Source organism: Hirundo rustica, chromosome 5 (assembly GCF_015227805.2).
Source record: "Hirundo rustica isolate bHirRus1 chromosome 5, bHirRus1.pri.v3, whole genome shotgun sequence".
NCBI lineage: Eukaryota > Metazoa > Chordata > Aves > Passeriformes > Hirundinidae > Hirundo > Hirundo rustica.
In genome coordinates, this window is record NC_053454.1 from 42638987 (window position 1) to 42665436 (window position 26450).

Below are 26450 nucleotides of genomic sequence, written 5' to 3' on the forward strand. Positions count from 1 at the left end.
AGAGCTAGATACGGAACAATAAATCACCATATTGATTTAATTATCTACACCACTACACTGAAAATCCCCTATCCTCCTAACACACTCAGATGAGACCAAAAACTGCTCTAAGGGATGTCAGAGTAGAGTTATTACAGAGTTCCCCCAAGAAACCCTTTTGCAGCTGGCAGGGAAGCTATTAGAATCCACCAACCTCTACAGTGCCTGTAGGATTACATGCAGAATTTCTTGGAAAAGCTGTGTCATCTGCTTTTACATCTCCACCTTTCAAGTGCCTTTAAACCTGATCTTTCATGCATTAAAACACGCCCTCCAATATGAAGCCCAGCATTTTATTTCTCCTCGTAAATGATCTTTACTATTTTTTTCCTGTGATTTATTGCTCAGCTCAAAATCAGAGTGAAATTAATAGTCAAGCATCTGAAAATATCTTTTGCCAAAAAAACTGCCTTCCATTTCCACATGCAAGATTTTAAAATTTCATTCTGTTCTTAAACAATTACAGTTCTTCAACAACATTAGCCAGCTAGGAGCAAACATGCGAGCAGCATTCCTGAATTCCTTGTCTACTTCCCTAGCCCAAGGTAATTGCAAGAACAGATGTGACTGCTTTGTGATTTTCTAGACTTTCCCAGGAAAACAAAACAGAAAGCTTTTCAACAACAATCCTGCAGTCTTCAGCCAAACCTTTCATCATCATCATTAAAAAGGTTTTGAGCACTTATAGAAGCTAACAAATGACAGCTCCTAATCCTCATCTGTAACACCAGAGGCCAGGTACTGCAAAGACAAGACAGGTGCAAATTTTGGTATTCCCATAGTGCTTATTATCTATCCCTTTTTAGAAACAAAAGGATTTGTCTTAACACCACTACCAATATGCCGCATTAATCTTCCCACAAGCAAACTCTTACCCTGAAGCTACTATACAGTGTTATTACTCTGTCAAGAATTTTTCTCCTGAATATAAAGTGGTGCTTCTACCGATTTGTGGAGGTAGATTCTGCAGTAAACCATCCACAAAAGCTGCTCCACAGCTGAGTTCATCTCAAATTCTACAACTGCCCCCATCAGAGCTCTACCATGTGAAAAATAAATTAAAACAAAACCAAACAAACCCTCCCATAACCCGAGAAGTTGCAATTTTCTATCCCAACTTCTTTAATTTCATTTCTGCGTTTGCCTTTTCCTACCAGAATCACAGTAAGAAAATTTAGCACAGTACACACCACTCTAATTACTTACTGCCTGTTTTGCTGGGGTGAGGCAAGGGATAGTTGCATGACTAAGGCACTAATAATGAATCGGGACAGAACAGGAATGCACCTAAATGGCATAACTGAAAACTGTGGCGGTGCCTGAAACCTAGTATCAAACGTACATTTGCTTACCTTCTTTTTCAGTTAGCAACCATGTCAGACACAACATATCAGTATTTGAAAGGAAAAAAAAAAAAAAAACCAAACCAAAAAAACCAACCGGACTGTGCCAGTTACGCGGGGCATTACTTTGAGAATGGGACAGAATCAATTTGCTTTGGAATTTGTAGAGAAGCTATCAGCATGCTTTCTCAAAAATGTTGATCCTGAAAATTGGAGAAGGGATAGTCAACTAGATGATTCTGCAGTACTTGAAGTATAAAAAATACAGGTTGTTAAAAAAACTTTGTGGGAGACAAAGGTGGTGATGGGAGTTCTTTGGGATTTTTGTTTGGGGTTTTTTGTGGGATTTTTGTGTGCGGACTTTTTGTTGTCTTTTTTTGTTCAGTTGTGATTTTTTTGGCAGAGGATGGTTTGGGCTTTTTAAACCAAACGTATCAAGGAAAAGTAGCTCATAAAGTATTTAATAATGGATTGAATAAAAAATTACAAATAATTGAGACACTGCATTCTTTAGGATAGATATGATCAATTAGATTGAACAAATAAATTTGAACCATGACTACAGAATAATCTTGAAAGACTAAAGGAACATTTGAACAATATTGTGAAATATTTCTGTTGAAGTAGCATCCAAAGCTCCAATTACATGACATCATTGAGTTTACTGCTAAAGAGTGACATTTTTATATACATACAGACTGTTCTTAAGTCACAGCCTCCCTTGAAGTTTTTTGTTGTTTGAGGACCCTCATAGAAAACCTTTAAATTTTTGAAAAAAGCAGAGCACACATCGTTAAAATTTACACTAGAACAGTACAAAAAAGTAAATGATAGACCATGTAAAACTCATTTCCAAGTTAAATATGCATACAGAAACTTCAATGTTTAAATGCTATGAGACACTGATGAAGTTTTTAAATATGAAAAAAGAGTTCCTGACAATATAAATAATCATTACTAAATGGAAATTTAATAAAAGCCTTTGGGTAATTTACAGAAAATTAAGAAAATAGATTCTCTCATGTATTTGAAATACTTTTCCAATACATTTTCTACACTTTTTAACTTTTTAGGGTATTTAATTATTTCCACTGAATCATTCTATGGTCTGCTTTCAAGTGGGAGGAGAGGGTTAACACGTGACCAAAGACATTATTTGGGACAAGGAGCAATAAAGGTTGCCTGCTTATCCTTAACAGTTGCATTATTTCATTTCTTGATTGTGGTTATAATTTCTGCTTTAAACAAGTTGGCACAGAGTGATCTGACTTGGACATAATGCTCTGGACAACTAAAATAAGAGTAGTTTTCACAAGCTCTTGTCCATGTCATTTGTTGTGACTGCCCCTCAGTACTTTCTTTCAAAAAAATGGCCCCAAACTCAAAATTTAAAGAATTTTAAGACTTATATTAATTTTCCTTAAAAAACCCACTTTGATATTTGTTGAATACTGATTTTTTCAGGAAGAAAACCTACACAGAACTTGTTGTAAAGAAAAAAACAAACATCAAATCATGACATTTACAGTAATGCAATTACATTTAATTTTGAAATTACTGCTACATATTTAGAAATAAGAAAATTAGCTGATTTTTTATCTCTTGCCTAAGTGATATAGAATGTGATATTGTTGGGGGTTAGGTTTGTTCCTTTTTTTTTCCTATAGAATTTTCCCCATGAGTTGCTAGGAGACTACGTACTGGTGCTTGACCAACACAAAGGGTGTGGCCAAAAGTCTGGAGAGGGAAGATCACACGAGTTTTGGGGCAGGAAAAGGACAGGGCTGGGGGCAGTTTTGGTGCTTTTTTCCTTGCTCTCGGAACTGGGGAGAGGGTGGCCAAGCTGCTGCTTGCTGCAGGAGGAGTCCACTGTCACCAAAAAGCCCGGTCCTGGGAAATCTACCATCATCTGCTCACGTGACCAGGAATTCGGAGCCCCTTCACCTGCCCTTCTGGAGCTGGGCCAGACCTCCCTGGGAATCACGGCTTCTCCAGCACTGCTCTTTGTGCTGTGCTGTAGCCCCACACCCCTCTGCCTGCCTGGACACCCCTCTGCCTGCCGGGGACATCCTGCCATTCCATCCACCAGCCCGGGAGTTTCCACCATTCCAGCTTGGTGCTCTCGGAGTCCCAAGAGATCAGACTGCACCGGGCTTTGTGAAACAAATCCCCTCCAGGTTCCTGGTTCTGTTTATTAATAATTCTGTAGTTGTTGTTGTTTGTTTGCCTTGTTATACTTACTAGTAAAGAACTGTTATTCATACCCCCATACCTCTGCCTAAAAGCCCCTTTAATTTTCTAAATGATAATAATTTGGAGGAGGGGACTTGAATCCTCCATTCCTAGAGAGGCCCTGCCCCTCCCTAGCAGATATCTGTTTTTCAAACCAAGACAAATATTCAATAAACTTCCCAAATCAATGAATGTAAATCTTAGTAAAATACGTGATAAATTTGTAAAAAAGTTTAATCCAAGGAAACGAAATTACTTTTTTTTCCACAAACCATTCAACAATTTGTGATATTTTTCACCTGAGCCACTGCAAGTCTAGCATCACAGAAAAATACAAAAGAAATGGTTTATACTACATGTAAAACATGAGAAATTGCATTCAGATTTAGGCCAAACGGAAAGGAACTTTGTCCTACAAAGTACGCAACTTACTATCAGAAAAGTATACTCATTCCTTTTAAGAACTAAATGACAACACCAAAATTGTTCAAAATGTCACTTTTCCTTTTAGAATCTCAGAAAATCCTACCTGACACCTCAGGCTGTGGAGGTTAAGAATACACTTCAATGGACTTCTGTGCAGGTCCATAAACTTGCTAGATTTCTGTCTAACCTTTTCTCTCTGCAAGTCTGCTTCATGCACACAGATCTTTAAACTTTTATTATGACCGTGGGACAGAATGAGATATGGTCACAAAAAAAAAAAAAAAAAGGCATTATGATTTAATTAGAAAGTATAGTTCAGAGGTTCTTTCGCCTCAAAGGTTTTTCTTTCCCCACCTCTCATTTTAGTGCCATGAATAACAACCACTCTCCATTTGTACTTTTTTGCACTTTTGGTTAACAGAAGCATTTCACACCTATCTATGTATTTTGGGGTAATATTTAATATCTCATCTAAGAAGTTATCTCATCTAAGATGTTAAGCAAAAAATTAATGCAAAATGGAATTTCCAAGGAGAGAATTAGTTCGAAAACATCTTTGATTTACACTTTTTGCCATACAAAAGAAAACTAATACATGGAATTTGCACTCAGGAGCATCTTTAGTTCATGTAGCATTGCAAAGTGCTACATAACACTCGTCCACTCCCCTCATTCTTCATACCACCTTGGCTTGGAAAACCCTGAAATAATTTTATTTGTAAAACCTTTTAACAACTTCTAAAGAGAGTGTAGAAAACTCCTTGCTTAGGAGATCAACAATGGCCTTTATGATGTTTCTGTATGAATTTTTGTGTTATTGCAGACACAGTTCAGCATCTCTTGGGCTTCAGCACAGGCATGTGAGAAACACACCTGATGGCTGTGAAATCTAGACCTGTAAGAGAAAGTGAAAGCAGGGTACAACCTTTCCTCTGTTCTAGTTTTATGCATTTTTTCTATTAGTATTTTAATTTTATTTGCCTGTTTCAACCAAAAAGCTCAATTTAAATGGTTACACACAAAAAAAAGTAACATGCTCAATCTTTAAAGAGCAAAGCTTAGCCAATTTGGATGAAATAAAGGAAGTATTATTGGATAGTTCTAGAAAGGATATCTATTTAACCTTCATTACTGTTAAAAGCAAGAGCAATACTAACAAAATCTCTGCATCAAGAGGGGAAAAAAGAAAAGCAAACCAAAGCAGACCACTGTCTTGGATTGACACCCACATAGCCAAAGAGGTTCTGCTCCAAAATCTCAAACCACCTGCTAAGTCACTTTTAAACCAGGCCAGTCTTTAGACAGCCTCTTGGAGTTTCATCTTTGCTTGCATAAAAGAGGGTTAAGTCTGTTATTTTCAAAGATCTTTGCATGATCTTTGATGACAAATGACATGCTACCATATGCCAAAAAAGAAGGGGAATACAGTCACCCCCAGCTTCAACTTTAACTGGAGCTGCTTTGTTCTGAGTGCCCTGAATAATTAATAACTACTTTGGCAATCAGTCATGCATTCCTTAATGGCACCTCAGGCATCAAGTATCCCATTCACCCGCTCCCCAACTAACAATGGACTTTATTACATCAAGTTTTCTCTGCCAAACTTGTAACTGACATAGTTTAAACTAAACAAGTCACTAGGAAGATTGAGGCCCAAATATATATTATAAGAATCTGTAAGATTTCCCTCAATTTCTTGAGGCTACTGTTCGGGGCAAATGAGAAGACAGGGAAAAGAAATGAAATATGGATGATTGTTTTTGCAATAAAGTTCTAGGAGGGTTTAGGTGGCACAGTGCTGCCAAAATCATGACTTTTAATAAATGGATAGCTGGTCAAAATTGCGAACCATCACTAGGCATCCCTTACTGAATAAAGAAGCTCACCAGTAAGCACAAAGTGAAAAGGGCAGAGCATGAAAGAGTGACTGAAAATAACAGCTGTGCTGAAAGGAGCATAATCGTTTTCAAATAACACAAACTGTGTTTGCTTAATAGGAATAACCTTTATCAACACTTGCATCCACTTCACGGTACTGCAGACAAAATTAACTTCTAACTATAAAATAGAGGAAAGAAAGTGGAAGTAAGATGAGAATTACAGAAAGTTCCAGATGCAGCCATGGTACTAAACTTAAAAGGGAAGAAATTCAAATTGTTAAGCCCTAATTAGTTAGAATCTGAAGATAAGCATCATTTTTTCTTGGGGAACATTCTGCTTGTATACAGTATGTGAACTGCTTTTAGCAGCGTCTTCCAATGCCATATCAAACCTTTCTAGAGAATGATGGTGCATCCACTGACATTGGAATGGCTGTGAACCATTTTTTTAGACTGACTAAATCTTAGAAATAAAGTAATCAGATCAATAGCCATTCTCTTACTACTTATCATGTGAAAACTTGGTTTGAAATATAATATACAAAGTAAAAAAAAAAAAATATATATATATATACACATATACATGTATATACACAATAAATTACAGCAGATATAAACAAAGCATTTTTCTTGCTCTTTAAAAGACCTGGAAATGTGTCCGGTGCCCCTCTCTGTGTGTGGCCTTCAAATACAGAAACAAGCTTGCACTGTTTTATTTCAGTTTTGCTTCATTTCTCCCCAAACAATCTCTCACTGCTAGTCTACCAGGCATCTCCCCCTCCCCATTACTTGTCCAAAAAAAAAAAAAAAAAAAAGAGGAAAAAGAATTAACTGTTTAGAACCAATTCACTGAACTGAATCTCTTAGTAAATCAGTTATAATTTTGCAAGAATTATTTAAAATTTAAGCTCATTCCTATGGCTGACATTTCTTTTTTTTTTGGTGTGGATGTAGGAGGGGGCTGTAAATTTGATTTTCTCTTGAAAAGCTGGTTAAGATAACTTCATAGCAGTAAAGCAAACTATTTTTTTTTGGCATTGGTTTGCAATTGCTTTGGGTCCAAGAAGCAGGTTTAGTCCTGGAACTAAACAATATCTATTTAATTTACAATCTGCTGTCTGAAATATGTAATTGTATTCTGCATGACTACTACAACATTTTTTTTGTCAAAAAAGATCACAGCTCTTTTAGAGGGAGATCTAGAAATTAACTGATAAGCAGTAAGTATACTGCACATTTTGGGGCTCATTGCAAATACTTATGACAGCAAGTGGGTAGCTCTTGTTTCTTGCATGTGTTAGGTGTAACTATTTTGAACATTAAACCATGGTTTTGTGAGTGCTGGTAATTTAAATTTTCTAACAGGTTTTCCCCATCAAATATTAAGGAATAAACTCACTCCATTTGTACAGCATGACACAAAAGTAGTTATACATATACTCCTGTTTTCAGGTGCCTTTGTTTAATGAGTTCCACAGAAATGGGATCATACATAAGTTAGAGAAATACATAGTATGTAGGGTGTAATACTAGAGCTGTGACAACGGAATTTGGCACCAGCCCCACAAATACATGTATTTAGTGATTTTCTTTTACCATTTTCTTAAAGTAAACATACTTATTACATTCTGCCCTCAGGTGTACAGAAGTTTAAACCTGGCCTTATTTCAAGTTTGGAGACTGACATTTTATTTAATTTTAAAGCTTACCACTATCAGGTAATAGTATTCTACTAACAGAAGTTATTCTAACACATAAAAGAGTCAAAGATGCAGATCAAACCTTTAGTCCCTTCAGAAGTAGTTCTTCCTTAGGCATAAGTAGTTAAAAATATTTATAGGAGAACAACAGACATAAATATATATATATATATACACACACAAACATCCCAACCCCACCACACTACACTGACACCATCATCAGCATGCTAAATATATTCTTCTCAATAACTGAAATTTTGCCAATGGGGAGAAGGAGCAAAAATAGCAGAAAAATAAAGCCAGCCAAGTGCATTCTGAGTGAAGGACATGTCAGTGGGGTTACAACATGGATTCTTTTGATCAATTTTTTATTGAGCTTGGAGATATTTTCCACCAACAAAATACCACACACCACAAGACTACTTAGGAGATTCAAAATGAATTATGAGGAATTTAACAAAAAATACTCCTTGTTCTCTTTAAATATGGAACACCTATTTTAAAACAAGCCAGCTCCTGTTTTCCTGCATTTTAATGTTTCACGACATTATCTCATCTCTAAAATTCTGTAAACATTTTTTTGCTGTCACAGATCTTTCTTTTCATGAAAATAGTAACAGAAAACTGTTGATGGTGAAATTAGTCACATTTTAGACAACAACAAGTTTCATATCTGTGACTTACAAGCTTTAAGCAACATTCAAGAGAAGCCTAAAGTACGGTTTACAAGGAAAATGCAGTGAAAAATGAATATTTTAGATTTTCTGCTTTGTCTCTATAATAAAACTATCTAGAATCATAAGAAATCTTCCGTTTGGGATCTAGGTATGATCATCTGTTTGAGTATGTCTAATAGCAGCTGACTAATAAAAACATGAATCTCTTCAGTTTGTTTTTTCTAACTTCCCAATCTTCTTTCAACATCACACTGCTGATTCATAAACTGACCTGTCTTTTTCTCAAAGCTGGAATTATTTTTTTTTTCCACACTACAGTATTAGGAATGCAAACATTTTACTGAATTTTCCACACAAACAACTGAGCCCACAACTTCCTAGTCCAAAGCCATTCAAAAAGAACCACAGGAACACTCCGTTAAAAAACAGAAACAAAATGTACAATTCAGGAAGACAGATTGCATACTATTATTATTAAGAAATAAACAGTAATTAATCTCAAGCTATTAAAAGATTCTTTCGAGCTACCACTTCAAAGATTTTGTATCCTGAAATGTTTCAATCTGAAACATGTTACTTACTGGCATAAGAAGTGTATAATGGATGCAGAATCCAGGTTCAGAAGGAAAATATTCATCAGACACAAATCTTATTCTGATCTGGTTTCCTTTGGAGATTTGTCTGCTTGGCACAGTACTGGAACCACACCAGCGCCCCAAAACAGTGCCATCACTTGGCTCTTCAACTTCTACGAAGTCATACCTGAACAGAAAAGAAAATAAAATGTTTATTTACTGATAAAAATTCTTTAAACTTCCTAATTTAACCAACAAACTGACTCTGCAATTTTTTATTTTTTTAAATGCTAAAAGTATGCAGCCAAAGCCAACTCCCAAGTTTTTTATACTTAGCTCCCAGGTTGCTACTGACTTACATACATAATAAAATCATGCAGTGAGGTTAAAAAAATAAAAGCAGAGTTAGCATTTTGAAGAGACCCAAGTGTATGGTTTTGCTTCTTGTACAGAAAGCAATTACTACACGTGTGACAGGGCAGAATAAAATCAGAGAAAAAAAAAGACTGTAATTGCCTGAGCGGCACAGTGATTCGTGCTGCAATGTCACCAGCAGTATACTGCATGCCACCAGTGAAAGTTTGGGGGCTTTTGGAAACTTGCTTTCCTGGAATACCAGAGGTGAATAACTTCCTAAAGGTCAAGTTAAGGCTTAGGGAAGCTTGGAAGGAGTTTATGCATATCCCAACAAGACATTTGTTGAGCAAAGACCTAGACCTCACTGCATGTCAGAAAGAACCTGGTTTGTGCAAATACTGACAAGAGACGTACGGGTAAGGAACACTGAGAATGAAACACATTAAGTTTGATTTAGTTTCATCGCTTTTAACATGTTGTCCGGGTATCCCTGGGGACTGGCAAACAACTTCAACCAGAGCCATGCAAGGTAACTAAGACATGCCAGTCAATCAGTAAGCTTCAGTACGGCATACAAAGGTCCTCATTTTCACTGGAAATGTTTAGAGGGGTTCCAAGACACAAAAACATGGAAAGCCACTACTCTAGAAGGTACATCTGGTTTCAGTGCTTTAACCTGCTTCATGTCAGTTCCCCAGCCGCCCACTGACAGAATAAACACTAAGCATTTCAGCTGCATTTTCTCTGCTTCAGTTTCTGAATCCCCCAGAGCCCCAGCGGCAGCACAGCCCGGTGGTTTGGGAAGGTGAGTGTATGCTGGTTAAACCAGGGCAAGCACTCAGCTGTTTTCAGCTACAGCTTCCTGAGCCAAGGTTTTTTTAAAACCACAATTTGTATCCTAAGTATGAGCATAACAAACCTCTAAGAAAGTTTTGAGGTTTCTAATATTTTTATGTTCTCCTGCATGTGCAGTCATATATTAAATACATCTGACATATATCTAAATCTGTAAATAGCAGAGTCCTTTTCAAGGGTACAAACAGTCCTACCTCTGATAACAAAGGCTCATATTTTAAAAAAACATGCACACACACACACACACTCTCTACCAAATATGCCAAATTATATTTAATGTGAAAATTATTACCTCATAAACATTTTCTACTAAAGCTTTTTCTGGATTTTTTTTTTTCAGTAAATCTAATCTTTATAATGATTCCCAGTTCCCTAGTTAGACAGCAGGCAATAAATTCTTGTGTTGCATGTTTGTGCAAGACTGACTTGCACATTTATTATCTCCAGTTAAAGGACCACTATTTTTTCCACTTAATTAAAAATGAATGCAATGAATATGCTCATTAACTGTGTTCAAAATCTATTACTGCCATGTAGCACAGTTTTAAATCTTTGTTGAACTTATGATACTAATTACTTTATCATTATCTTTTTTCCCCCAAACACAAACTAATTCTTTTAACAGATCCACCAGTGTTTTTATTTTATGATCAGGTATACAACTTATTACAAAGGCAATGTGTACATTAATTGCACTAAGGCCTCAGGGCTCAACACATTAATCAAATTTATTTGGAGCGCTGAGCTTTTTTCCTTTTCAAAATCAGCTTATGAAATTTCTAAAGGCAACCTTTTTTTATTTTTTAGTTAAGACTATGAAATAATCTACCTTTCTTATTTTTAAAGAGTGAAATAAGCTAATATTTACATTTATTGACTTAGGTTTAAGATGTTGAGGGGAGTCAGGGCTTAGTGCCTCAGCCTAACTTGCAGTACTTTTTATTGCACCCTTTGGTCTTCTGGTACACCTGAAGTAAAAGAGAAACTCAAATTCCTCAGTTTAAATCCTAGACCTTTCAAATAAAAGCTGATTAATTCCATTAGGAGAGAGGTATACTTGAGGGAAATAAATATTTTGAAAAACCAAATAAAATTCAGCTTGGATAATGACATTTTTAGCCAATAACTTTATTCCTGTCAGTTATCTAGGCTAAATGCGCTACAAGAGCTGTCAAAATGCCTTCTGTGCGACTAAAATTCCTCTCATCACACATCTGGACTGATGTCTGAACTTCCTGCAAAAATAACAAAACTAAGTTATTCAGATGCTTTAGCATTTACATTATTGTGGTATGTAATTTTGCAGCTGATGTTACAGGGCTAAGGAGCAGCAGGGACAATAGCACAGCCATGGAAAATTACTTCCAATCAAGCAAAGCTTGAGAGAACCAGGATAAATAACCAAGAACTGAGATGCCATTTTACAACTGCAATGGAGTAAAGAAATGTTAAAATGATGCATGCTGAACTTACCAACACAGAAGCCCTCTTTCCTTTGCAGTGTGCAAAGGAGCAAACGCAAGCCTCTTGACTAAAATGACTAAAGAAATGCTCTGGTGCCGTAATATTTGTAACAATATTGCTGTAATAACATCTGTAACATTTTTGAATTGTTACTAAGTGAAATGTATGCCAAAAAGGCAGTCCAATCTCCTTTCCTGGGACTAAAGATGCTCTGGCCTTTAGGCATGATGCCCACAATGCCTCCTGTTATACCTGCTGCAGAAGATCTACTCCCCTCCCCTAAGGCCTGGGTGCCTGTGAACATGGATTGAATTAACAACCTGAACAAAGACAGTTTATTGGAAAGGAGCAAGGGAGCAACATAAGCAGCTCAAGGCTTCAACAGCTTTCCAACCAGGAAATGTATTTTCCAAGGGTATATGTTTTCCTCTCCTTTCTATATGTTTTTCTGTGGTTTATACTGTCATTTCCTAAACATATTCTGACAGGCTGTTTGTCTTGGCTTGAAGCTTTGTGACCTTTCTGTGGCCTTCCTTTGCCTCCAGAATTCCAAAAATATATCAAAAAATGTAAGAAACAAAAATCCACCAGGTAAAACCCTTTGTCATATCAGTGGTGTTGGGCCTTTCTATCTGTACATAGATGCATGCTAGACAAAAATCTAGAACGCCCATTAAAACAGTTTGTGAAAGGTGAAATTTATTCTTCCTTCCCCTTTTGATAAAAACATGTTTCTTTTTTTAGTTAAGATATAAGAAGTTGTTAAGAATCCCTATTTAATTTTTTACAGCATTTTGTGGCGCAATGTAATATTTCCATTCCACCTGGGTTTAAAGCACATAGAATTCTGAGGTTTTCCTGGTGTTGGCACAGCACACCCACCTGCAGACTCAAAACATCCAAGGTCCTCTGGCAGTTCACCAGACAAACTGTTGTAAAATAGCACTGAAATGGTTTGGATAGCTTCAGTTTTAGAAACACTGGAAATTACTAAAAGTGTCATCAAGAAAATATAATTATGATATTTTATTAATCAGAATTTTAGCATCATCATTTTAAAGGAAACTTTACTGCCCTCTTGTACCTCTAGTTGAAATAATTTTAATTTCTGTTATTAAAATATTTATATTTCCTATGGAACAGAAGTCTCACTTTCCAGCATTTGACTTAACTGCTTTTGCATAAATAAAAGCATGAGGTACTGGTGATACCTTAACGTAGTCTTCACTTCTTAGATCACTTTCAAATCACATCTGTAAGTAATAATTTGCTCTTTGTAAAATAAACGTATTTGCCTATAGAGGAAACTAAGGCCAAACATTTAGCTCGATGACATTTTTTTCAAAGCTTGGCAGATTCACGTCTATCTGAGTGCAAAAGGGAACACTGGAGCATGACAGAGGCACTCAAATCCATGGTATCTAATAGCAGCTTTGTTATTCCCTGCAGGCCAATATACAGCAAGGATGTATGATAGGACAAGAGCAATGCAGAGTTTATTACAAAGGGCAGAGGGGAAACTGGACGACCCCCAAAAGGAAGAAAAGGACACAGTGACATGCAGGATTAGAGGAAAAAAAAAAAAATTCAGGCAAGCAACAAGTCCACAGACATAGCAATCCAGTTGTAAAAAGAAAAGCATACTCCATCATTCATTCATCAGGTGGAGAACTTTCTTTTATACTATCAGTACTGCCCCTCTCACTGAGACAAAATTAAGTTTTCCTCAAGGACAAAGGCACAGGCACAAAAGATACATCATGTGAGATGAAAATCAAAATGACACAAAACTTAAGTCATCAGTAATAATGAAACTGCATGTACTTGTGCACTACTTTCCAGTTTATGTAAGATGAAATTTTAACACAAATATTATTTTTTTTACTTTACAATGTGACCAGGTCAGGCAGCACAACCAGCAATTGCCTAATTTTGCAAGCTTCAGAGGAGCTATTTAGTTAATTCCATTGCTTTTCAAATGCATTAATTTAATTTACTCCATACGCTTCTGCATTTGTTGCCAGACAGAAACATCTATATGAATGTCAGACTGGCCCGTTCAGTCCAGTCCCCCATTCAGCACAGTAGATACAAGATCCCTGGAATTGAAAACCACTATTAGTGCACATCAGCAAAAGTTACCTATGAATAATGTCACTTGCCAGACAGGCAGCAGAAAAAAGAACTGAGCAGATTTCCTGGAGGTACAGAAGGGAGATTACACCTTGACTGGAATGGTGGCTCTGTGATAGCACCAGCAAATACTCCATACAGGGTAAAAGGTCAGTAAAGATTATTCTGCTCAGCATCATCAGAAATATTTAACTGGGGCTACATGGAGTGACAGTAATGTTAGGATACTGGAAGAAAGCATTTTTCAAAAACTAGCCAATATAAAATATTAATTATTTGTAATATTCCCTCTGGATTTTGTCTTTCCAATATGAATTTTCCAAAGTTACCCAGAGCCATTTGAGTGCAGCTCCTGAGGCTCACAACATGACTAATTTACCCCTAAGACACCCTCTTTAGGAGGATTTGGCAGTACTTTCTCTTGCAAGAGGAAACTCCTTTGGATACCATTACTGATCATCCAACAACTGAGAAAATACTTACATTCTATGATTTCTGTCATTATATCATCATGCTTGATGTTTTAACACATAAACAGAGGAAAGATGATGCAACACCACTGATTTGATGTGAAATAAATTTCCATAGTAGTTTCTGTATTTGCTGATCTTATACACACTGTGTCATAACAGTCACTGGAAAGAAACAACAAACTCAGATATAATCCAAATAAATAACTGATGAGGTCAGTTTTTGTACTCAGAAAATTATGTTTAATTATATACAAACATCACTTCTAGCAGTAGACATCACTTCCAGCCAACAAATGAGCATAAAACTCCCAAGTATCCTGCCATGTCTATGTTTTCCATGAAATAAAGATACTCAAAGTATAAACAGAGACCATTTCTAACTGCCATTCCCCAAATATGGATTGTAGTTTCTGTGCCAGCCTACTTTGAATACATCTATTTTAGAATATGCAGTACTGCACATTAGGATCTGCCTTATGGAAACATGGATTCATTCACAAATGTTTCATGGTTGCCATGGTTCTCCCTGTTTAATCTTTTCTCACACTGATTAATAACAGCCTGAGGCTTCTAACACAACCACACAGCCCTCTCTGTATTTCTACCTTCTTATTTAGGATACATGGGAAAAAAAATGTTTAATCTTTAGATTTCAATTCTCTTCCCTTTCTTTCCCTGTAAGCCACTTTGATCATAAATATAGACTTACCACAATACAAGTTGATAGGAAAAACAAGAGAGAGGTCAAACTCCCAAATTCTAATCTTCAAACGTGCAAACCCTTTTCATGAAAAGGATGCACTGGTTGTTTGATTCAGAGAAATTAACTGCTGCATTACCACACTCCAGTCTACCAGAAAAAAATATTTCCATTTTCTGTGGATCAGTATCATGTGAAGGTGAGACACACACATTTTGCAAAGAGGCTTTTGTCCCTTGGTGAATGCATTTGGCACTGCACGCAAAAATAAGCCCAAAGAAACGTGTCTCTTGTCCCCAAAACTTCTGTATGTATCAAAAGTTTACTTCAGTGCCAGTTAATAAACTCTGTATTGCTGAAAACATTTCCCTGATGACTAGGCAGTTGGCACACAAACTTTATCTAAAAAATAAATCCTCATGACTGGTATCTAGGTGCACTTCCGTGTCGCAACCATAAGCATGTGAATATTCCATAGCCTCTGAAAGTGACATCTGCCTTGTGGGGATGAAGGGACAAGAAAGAGAAATTGCAAACTAGATACATTGGTAAATGTACTTCATGTTCTGAAACAAAAACAATTCTATGTTCAGACAGCAAGCTTTCAACTACTTAAGCATATATTAAACTACTGGTATGGATTAAGCACATAAACAAGTGATTTCAGGAATGCGGAACCACAGAATTCAGCCTCTGCTACAAACTAATTTATACCCACACAACTTCTACTGATACAGCATTTCAAGCACAGGAATAAGACTCTTACAGGAAGAGGCGATAAAACACCAAGTGTCAAATTTCTTAGAAGCTACCTATACATATCCTCATTGTATTACAGATGTATCCTCATTGTATCCCAATGCCAGTCAGAATAAGAAATATGTTTAGCTTTTTTAAAACACAGATTAAATTTGGTCCAAAAATGGCACGTTATGAACAGAACGGACATATAAACCAAAAAAGTGCATGACATTTCATACCATTCTATACTGTTCTATACTGTTCTGACTGTTCTATACATTCTATTTATAAAAGAAGAATTTGGGAAAAAGAGTGAACTTGGAAAAAACGTACACATACAAATAAGCCTGACGATGATGCCCCAGTCCATGTACTTACTTCGGCCTTTATCTTTAAATACAAAGAATTAAGTTCTGTGTAGATGAACGTTCCAAAGATTTCTGACACTCACGCTTAATATGGTACACTTACCCTTTTCCCATCTGACTACAGATTCTCCTGTAGTCATATAAAATACAGTAAATAAAAAAGATTTTCACAAAATTAGAAGTTACTTGGAAAGGTTCTTCTTCAAGGACTTAAAAATGGGTAACATCTACATGAGACCTTTTCCTGTACTGTTTCACCTCTGATTCTCTACTTTGTGCTACTCACTGCATATGTGGACCACAGATCTCTTTAGTACCCTGCACAAGTTTAGTAATGAATTAAAATAATAACACACGTAACAAAAAATGGTACCAGGGCCACGTATTCCCACTGTTTTGTGCAGTAGTACTCCTATTATTTGCCCTTGTCTTCTGCTGTACAAGGTTTCACCAGTATTACTATTGTTACTATCTTACAATAAAACATTGTGTGGAAATGACCGCCAAAGTTCAGGGTCCTGCTGCACTCGACACTACACTCTCCAAAGGCCTTTTGCCTTTATAAAGATGCAGCTGCTGTCTCTCCTCACAGAGCAAATCAGTTTAATAAGCGTCCTGCACAGTGCAGTACTACAAACTCTGGATTTTGGAGAACTAAATGCCTTACCAACTTTTTACCAGGACTCCTCTGTAAAGTCTGGTATATCTTAATTTGGGAATTACAGTGATCATAATAAATCGCATGTTTCTACTGTACAGATCAATATTTTGTACAAAACCAAAAACTCTAATGGACCTTAGAATTCACATTTACAGCCAAGGCTGCATAAAGCACTGTTTCTAATCCACTGCAAAACTTCTTCCCCAACTCACACTGTTCATAGTCATCAATGTATCTGTTCCAGCTTCTGTGAATCCACAAACACATTTTTTACCATTGTTTTTCAATCAGCATTAGAAATATTTATTCTAGTGTCCCGAAGAGTAATTTCTTCTTTATGCACTCTCCAAGATATTCCAGGATATAAATCTTGGAATGCAGCAATGGCTCCAGTCAACGATGTGCAAACTACTGGCTAAACAATTTCCTAACAATATTCAGAAGAATAGTTTTGGGTGAAAAAAATAAAACAAACAAAAAACATAAGGAGCATAAAGGGGCATTTTTAGTAAATTGAAGATTCTCCCAGGGCAGTGCAGGCTGCTTCCCTTCCCCTAAAGCAGCCTCTGGTACTAGAACACCATTACATGCCTGAGTAAGTTTCTCATGTTCCCCTCCCACCCTCTTGCCTACTTCAGGGGAGGCTGGGGCTCTATCTGTGTTTGTTTAAATGAAAACACCTTTATTCTCTTTAGCTCAGCAATACAATAACATGTGGCCTCTTAGCAGCTACACCTGTGCACAGGATTTACCAATCTAGGACAGACCAGTTGTCACAAAGTCTGATATTCTGCTTCAGGACAGGCCAGTAATTGCTGCTCAAACAGAAGGTGAAAAATCTCTGTAATGTACAGAGCAGTCTGAATAAGCCAGAAAACAAACAAACAAACAAACAATACCCCCCCCCCCCCAAAAAAAAAAAAAAAACAACAAAACCACCACCCCGAAACGTATTCCCAACCCTAGCAAGAGACTGCTTTTCATCTAAGGAGTGAAAGAAGTTTCCTCTCACCTCAGTTTTAATAGTTATAAATTGATGGTCATAAAATTATGCAAATCTACTTTTAGTCCAGGCACATTTCATGAATCAAAGGCTAGTCTGAAGAAATATGTCTTAATAATTGGTGCCACAGTGCTGGTCTTCCTCTTCACATACAACTTTCAGAAAATGAGATGATCTAATAATTTTACCATATAAAACCCCCATGACTACCTAATATTTTTTATAATACTGCACCTTTCTTTCTGCAATTTCTGATGCACATACATCTTCTCAGATGTGCTGATGATCAGATTGATGTAAATTGCATTACATTTTATTTCTACTTTGTCCTAATGGAGCAGCATTGACGGCAAGACTGGATTGTTACTAACTTGTCTGACTGAAAATATTTGCTGTAATGCTGTCTGACTAGAATTGCATGTGAGAAACATACTTTGTTAAAATGTTGACGATACACTTAAGGAAACAAGGACAGAGTTTAGCGAGAGGGAGAATAAAGGAGAGGACAAGTGGAGAAAGGTAAAAAAGAAAAGCTGCACAACAGGTGAAGAAACACACTGTCCATCTAAGAACAGGACAGTTGGAATGTCTACTGTTCCTGTTTAATCCCGCTTATATACCTAATGGTGAGTGTTAACATCATAGCTGTACTTAGACGTTCAGTAATCAGAAAACATCAGGAAGGGACTGTATACTATATTTAACTGGCATAAATAGACACTACACAGGGTAACTTTAGATTATGTTGCTGGGCCTGACTCTGCAGCTTGCATTTTTTTGGACATCAGGAGCTAAATTGAGCCACATCAGAAATTACAGGTGACTACACTGTCTGTCTGTGTCCCTGAGCTCCAGTGGGGATGGCCCATGGTATGTTCTTTTGCCCCTGAAAGGAGAGATTTTATTTCTATATTTTAATAAATGCTAGGGTGAGAGCAGGACAACTCCACCAACAACAACTGTTTCCAGAGCACCCTAGAAAGAAGCAAGACCCAGCAGTTCCACATCCACATTTAAAGAAAATAACTTTGGTCTTCACCATTAGAAGAACTGCCAACTATGGTAACATAAAACAATTTTAGAAGCAATAAATTAGGATTAGGACCTTAAATATATTTATTTATTTATTTATTTATTTTATATATAGTTGGGAAGCAGCTTACTTTATTCAAACAGCTTGCTTGAGATTGAGAGGACCAGAAGATATTTTAAAGAGCCTACATTTTTCTTTAAAGTCAATGACTGTAGTCTCTGGTGTGAAAAAGGAGTAAGGGATTATGTCAACTGCCCACTTATCAGCAATCACTCTCCTACACACTCATCTGGGCTGTGAAAACAGGTGTCAAATTACTTCCAAAATAATATCTATTATAGTGTCATCTAGCAACAGTGGATACTAAAAATGAATTTACTGCTGCAGTTACTGAAATTGAGGAATAAGTGGGTGGGCAAGAATGCAGCCACTAGGTTTGTGCAGCATGCCCTTCTGATCACACCACCTGTGCTCTGCTGTCCTCACAGTCCACTCAGAAAAGCATCTCCTTCATTTTTCCTTTCTAATGTTTCATTTTGATTTGCTTATAGAATATAATTTTCCATCTTTAAGCCCTTTCCCTACAATAGAAGAGTTTAGTCTTTTTGCAGCCTAGGAAATGCATGTTACAGAGTAGCCTCAGTTAGAATCACACTGAGCTTTGCTTTTCTGATTTGTTTTTATCATCTTCTATTGTCTGCAATGTATCCTTTGTCACACTTATAAATCTCTTATCAAAAGAACGGTATTAAGCAACTTTTAATAAGCAGTAGAGAACGCAAAAGAAAGGATATACTTCTGGATACAGTACATACCTCTGCCACACTCTGAACAGGGGACAGCAGCTAAACCAAAAGGATGGGACCAGCTAAAAGATGAGTTAATGTTCAAATTACGTGAGATGTTTTTTCTGGAATCATGCAATATCCAAAAGGAAGAGCTTTCTAAAAAAAACCCCAAACAAACCAAACCACCAAAACCCAACAAAAAACCCTAAAAAAATCCTGCTATAGTTTTGTTCAATGAAATCAGAATAGAGAAGAAACTGATCCAGATATTTCTTTTTATGCAAAAAAATCCATTTGATTTTTCCTTTAAAACACTAAGAAAACAGGAAGCATAAGTCTGCTGTATTCTTCATTAGATTCTATTCATTAAATTGAAATAGTATTGTTACATTTCAACTCACATGAGAGAAATAACCTTTGTACTATAAAACTGTTTTCTTTATATATAAAAACCAATTTTTAGATAATCAGAGGACTCTGATCCTGAATCAATATAACTTCTTACTAATTTTGACGCCATCCCCCACTCTCATCCTCCATTTATCAATTTAGCATCCAAACATCTCTTGTACTGGCACTATTTTTCAGTTGTCTTGCAAAGGGATCAAACAAATAAAAATCAAAACCACAAAAAACCACTCCACAAACATCAGAAGAAATCCATCAGCCTGTATTAACACAAGTTGTATATAATTTTCTACACACTGTTCCTAAAATGCCACCTTTCTGCCACTGATAAAATATCAATGCTGCTACAATGGACTTCACATTAAATTAGGTACTTCATACTAATTTTCTGCCATCAGTATTTCAGTTAGAACAATGCACTTTAAAGCTAGAACTCATCCCAATCATTTAAATTATATGTCCCCCTTTCAGACTTTGAATAAAAATGATTTACAAGCTATTTAGTGTTGGGAAAAAAATTAAATATTTTGTATTGAGGAATCAGAGATCATATGCTTTTTATAACCCTGTACAGTAATGAATCATTCCTCTCCAAATGGATCTGAGTCACAGAACAGAGCTATAATAAATTTTAACTCAGTTATGATTTCATTTTTGTAGAAGTTACAGCAAATTATGAGACACTTCAGTATCACTGATACGTAGAGTAACCTAAACAGAGCCCAGCCCACCCATGTGTCAAATCTCACAGAATTACAGAATATTCTGAGTCAGAAGGGACCCACAAAGATCACTGAGTCCAGCTCCTGGCCCTGCACAGGACCATCCCCAAGAGTCACACCATGTGCCCAAGAGCATTCTCCAAATGCTTCTTGAGCTCTGTCAGTCTCGGTGCTGTGACCACTTCCCTGGGGAGCTGCTCCAGTGCCCAAACACTCTCTAGATGAAGAAACTTTTCCTGATATCCAACCTAAACCTGCCCTGACACAACCTCAGGCCATTCCCCTGGGAACCACGGCTGATCACCACAGAGAGAGATCAGTGGCTGCACCTCTTTTGCTCACAAGGAAGATGTAACTGCAATGCACGCTGAACAGACCAAGTGACCTCAGCTGCTTCTCACACAGCTTCCCCTCCAGATCCTTGTGGCCCTACTCTGGACACTCACTAACAGCTTTTTTTTTTTTTTTTTTTTTAATATTATGGCCCCCAAAACTGCATACAGTGTTCAAGGTGAGGCTGCCCCAGTGCAGCGCAGAGCAGGACAATCCCCTCCTTGCCTGGCTGGCCGTGCTGTCCCTAATGCCCCCAAGGACACGCTTGGCCCTCCTGGCTACCAGGGCACAATATCTCATATTCAACCTGCCATGGGCCAGGTCCCTTTCCATGGTGCTGCTCTCCAGCCTGTCTTTACATCCAGAGTTGCCCCATCTCAGTTGCAGAATCCAGCATTTGCTCTTGCTGGACATCATATAATCTGTGATTATCTCATAAAAAAACAGGTGGTTAAGATTGAACATACTGAAATACTTAGGCAAGAGCTGTAAGAAAAGAATCTTAAGGATTAGTCTTCACTTTAACTTTCATCTCTGCTTTCAAGATTTTGTGGGTTTTGGTACTCAGAGTTCTGGGGGGTTTCCCAGTTTGAAGCCTTAAGATTTTTGGGGACTCTTTTCTGAATTCTCAGATAAAAGTGGCAGCAACAACTCTTTCATATTCAGAAGTATGTGGGGAAGCAGTAAAAATCCCAGCAGCCCAGCTGCTTAGCAACATGAGTCACCATGAAAACTGTCTGCACCAATTCCACTTCAAATACAGAGTTCACTTAAAGGTCTTTATCCAGTTATTTAAATCCAACTCGAACTTTGTACTTACTCAGGAGATAACTTCACCCTCGGTAACCACAGTCAGTGAGAAGAATTTAACACTGATAGCAAAGTCAGCCCATCAATTGTGTCCAGTGAACAATTTTCTTGGGAACTAGACCTTGATTAGGAACTTGTTGCCCTCAAAAGCCCCAGAAGTAATACTTACTTTATGTGAAGAGCTATATTTCTTTCACAAATCGATGCTTGATATTAGTGTGGTCTTCACACATGCACCAACATTGACTCTATAATGCACCCAAGGTAAAACAAGAAAATCTTTTTTTCTTCCCTAAGGGATGGGATGGGATTTTCTTCCGAATAGAGGAAAATGATGCTGCCATTATTCTTTTGTGCATGCACTCTCTTGATGCTGCAAGGTGCTTCCATAAAAAGGAGCAAAACAGAAGCTGAATTTCTGTTGACTTTTTTACTGAGGCATTAGAGAGTCACTGTTACGCATTCATATTTTACTCCACATACTAGACATTCAGATTTGTAATAACAACAAGAAAGAAAGCTCCACATGGTGCAAGTAGCTCATTGTGTCTTATATTACACAGAAATTTATGTAACAAAATGTTTAGTCTTTTTATTGTGTTTACTATAAATTATCACTGTCTAGCACCCATTTGAAACAGATTATGCAAAAAACAAAGAAAAAATATTGCCAAGCAAATATTTTCCTTCCTCATAGCCACAGATGAAAGACAGTGTCTGTATGTTTCCTCTTTAATACTCCTTCTTTAGTGTTTTCAGATTCTAATTATTTAATTCTTATCAAGAATTTCCTAACAATACATTCATTAGGAACACGTATGACCATTGAAGCAGTCTGGATTACAGCCTCTACCACAGATCTTGATCTTCCCTGAGTGGAAGGCAATAGCCCAGTCACAACAGATCTGCAGTGAAGGAAAATAGGAAAGTAGCCTAAGGAAACATGAAAAAGGGAGGCAGTGAATTTAATACATGTGGCACTGAATAATAAAGCAACATCCTAAGGATCCTCAGAGGAAGAATATTTCCAGGATTAAAAATTAAGTATTGAATTTGACAGAAAGAGGAAAATAAGTCACATAGATTTTGTCCTGTGTTAGCACTGGTGGCTGCCTTGATCTTAGCTAATTTTCTGCAGGAAAAAAGTCCTATAAATTACACGTATCAAGTAGACAAGTTTTTAAATTACTTTCGAAACATTATGATTTACTTATACATGTAAATGAACAGATCCACATCTTCAGCTACTAAAAGCCTCCCTCTCTCCAAAAAACAAACTAACTATAGTTAATAATTTGAATTATTAGAGGGCTAAAGAGAATTGGAAATTAGTGCAACCAGACTAATATGATGATGTTGGTAAAATAGTATTTATTATTCTACTATCAGTTATTTCCACAGCCTTTTACTCATGTATTTTATCCTTATCACCTTATCTACAGTAACTGCACTTCGGATTTGTGACACATTTATGTGTTTTATTATATATAATAAAAGTCAGGCTGTAACCATCAGATGATTAGAAAGAACAGCTGCAACCACTACTCAGATGAACAACTAGAACCCCTCCATGCACAGAAGAGAGCAAGTTTGATACATGCTCCCAAAGGAAGAAAGATTCTCTCCTTTCCCTGTCCTATTTCTGCATTGCATTATAATGCTCCAATACCAATCTACATCATCAGACTTCCTTTCAAGGGACTGTAACAACTATGTTCTTGCTGGAAGAAAGCTAAATCATGTCTTCCTGTCACAAAGGAGTTCATCATAAAGCTGTTATCACTTCATGCTCTTATCAGCAGAAAGCAACAAATTTGAACAACAAGCAACAGCTGAGCAAAAGTCAGTTTTTGGTCAAGAAGAGTTATGGTAGCTCCCTGGCAACAGGAGCTGTCCGGCACAGAAGTCTAATGGCTTTATGATTAAAACAGGTTCGAGGGGCTAGCATCATGAAAATAACCACCTGTCATATCAGCTACCATATCAACAGCAGAAAAATTGCATTTGTATTTCATCAGAAAGGGCAGGCATACACAATCCAAATTCGCAATGCCTCTGCTAGAAATTCACCACCACTTCTACCATGTGAACAATAGTGCACAAAACATCCAAGAGTTTAATACTTCCCCTTTTTGCTTGGTTGGTTTGAAGGGGGATTATTTTGCTCGTAACGTTTTTCTTTTGCAAGTCACAGCTGAAATGAAACAAAGTATAAGAAACTGAAATTACTGCAATATTGCAGAGATTTATATATCCCTACTGTCATCCAAATAACCTAAATCTCTTCTAGACACTTGTATGGATGTAGTTTCCAAATAAAGTGGAGCTTGTGTTCACTTTGCAAAGGACCCAGTGGGGTCCTTTGCCTATAGGAAGGATGAAAGTGCAGATGAAGTAGAACTATTGAAAAAAAACCCAAAAACAACAACAAAAAAACCAAAAATTAAAAACATTGACTATCTTTAAAGGAATGCAAACATGATTTTCAAGTACATCACCACTGTAAAACCAGGATAAAAATCACCTGGTTAAATACAGGCAAAATACCAGAATTTTATTCTTAAAACTTTGTAATTTAAATTTACACAACAATTATGCTTAAGACTGTTGAAAATTAGCAGAACATGCACGTTAATACTATTCCAGGTGAGGCAGAATCAGAAGGGCTGGCCTTAAACATAGAATTTGTTGTAATGCAAATTTGCTACATTAGAAGATATTGTAAGTTGAATGGCAAGTAAAAACCAAGCGGAAAAAAAAAACTAAAACCCATGCAGGATCACTTTGATTTGCATTTGGGAAAATATTTGAAGTAGAGGCTAGACTGGTACCTGCAAAATATCTGTAAAATGTGATATTTGCTCAAGATGAAAAGATTTCACTGAATATATCACTGAATAGATACAGGAAAAAACTTGCCATAGCTTCAGGATACATCTATGACATTTTTTAATTACCACTATTATTACATTCCTGTTATAGAACTATGTCAAACAAAAAACATTTGTACAAATGCATATCTTTGAGTTTTGTTTTTCTCCAAAATATGAGTAATGTTTGAATGACTATGAGATTTAAAGACTGCTAGTTATCTTAAGCTGATACACTCCAGAATATTCTCTCATTGCCCTATGAGCTGACACCGCAGGGCCCCTCAGTCTACAGAGCTGATGGAGAAAGTTCTGGCATTACCCAGAATGAGCACCTTAAGAAACAGGTAGAGAGCCTGAAAACTGTGACAACGACCACAGCAGGTAACTCATGAGGTTGTCTCATACACTACAGAATGGAGAAAATAATATCCTGGAACACACTGCACACTGCATAGAAAGTGTAATGTTTCCTGGCTGCAGTTTTTACCTAGTTTCAGTCATATGTCAGAGCTAACGGCATAGAATTATAATAGATTAAACTTCATGTGATGTTTCATTCTGTGCTTTGCCATATAAACTTGTTTTTGGAGAAATTGTTGAGAACTCTACATCAACAATACTGATTTGTGTGTTTCAAGATGGCAGAAACACAGTATAGTAATAAATACTGTGGGATGTAGTCAATAAAAAAAAAAAAAACCACCTTAGTTTTTTCTACAGGAAATATTGGAAGAAGTATAAATAATTTTATTAGGAACTCTAAGAGGTAAGAAATGCAAGACATAACTCATAAAGAGATATTACTCAGGTAGCTGGTATCTTACTTGACTTGTGCAGAATTATTTTACATATTGAATCTGTCTTTTTTTAGTTATTTCCTCAATTTGTTAGTTATTTATACCGCCTTTACATCAAACAAGGTGCAATTTCTCTTCCTTTACTAAACTTGCTACTGAAATTAAAGTTCAGAGGAATCCTAGAAGAATCCTGGTTAAAGTCAAAAATACAAATCTTTTTCAGAGAGAAATAAACCTCCCTTTTTAATCCTCCAAGCCAAAAAGTCTAGTATTTTCTCAGTAGAACACGTCAGGAATTGCAATCATACAAATTCCTGGTATCTCTACACAAATACGAGCATGATAAGATTATAACTGAGTGAAGATTATGAGTGACTTATTACTGTTTCTTAATTTGTCAGTCCTTTTGTATTTAGCACATTGTTTACTTAAAATAATTGTACTCCAATTAAAATACTATTCTAGTTACAATATCATAAAATATTTTAACTTATCTTACTTCTCTTTTTGCAAGTGGACGAATGAGTCACCCTACCTGGATTTTCTTTCACTTGCCACTTTACTCTGCCATATGCAAAGAAAAGAAAAAGCAAGCTAAGTTTTTACTTAAAGACTTACTGTGCAAAGGGAGTGCACTCATTCAAGCAAACATATGTTTATAGTCGTTAGTCTAGTACTGATATGGCCTCGGTAATTACTTCCTTTAGAATTATGCAAGGAAGATATTTACCTATCCGTTAAAAAAACCTTCTCCCAAATCAAGGATAAGCACAAAAATAACCTCTAAAAAATAAAAATTTGTTACCAAAAGTTGATACAAGATGTAAAACCAATAGAACAACAGTTAATCAGAAAAACTTAAAAGAAGAATCAAGTTGAATGTGTATATGATGTACATAAAAGTAAAAAAAACCCAAAAAACCAGAAAATACAAAACAAACAAACAATTACTTTGAAACAAAAATCTTGTGTAAAGTACCCCTCCAGGAATGCATCAAAGGAGAATATGCCATTTAAAGGACTTTTTTTTCCTGCTACCTAATTTACTGAAGAGTCCAG

At 36.5% G+C, this 26450-nt stretch overlaps 1 protein-coding gene across 1 annotated transcript in view; it reads right to left on the reverse strand.

Moving 5' to 3' along the window:
• The window catches only part of PDGFC (platelet derived growth factor C), a 123831-nt gene that overhangs the window by 25286 nt on the left and 72095 nt on the right, over positions 1 to 26450 (reverse strand). The window contains exon 3 of the mRNA XM_040064519.2: positions 8879 to 9059. Coding sequence (XP_039920453.1) covers positions 8879 to 9059 — 181 coding nt within the window. The remainder of the gene's footprint in view (positions 1 to 8878; positions 9060 to 26450) is intronic.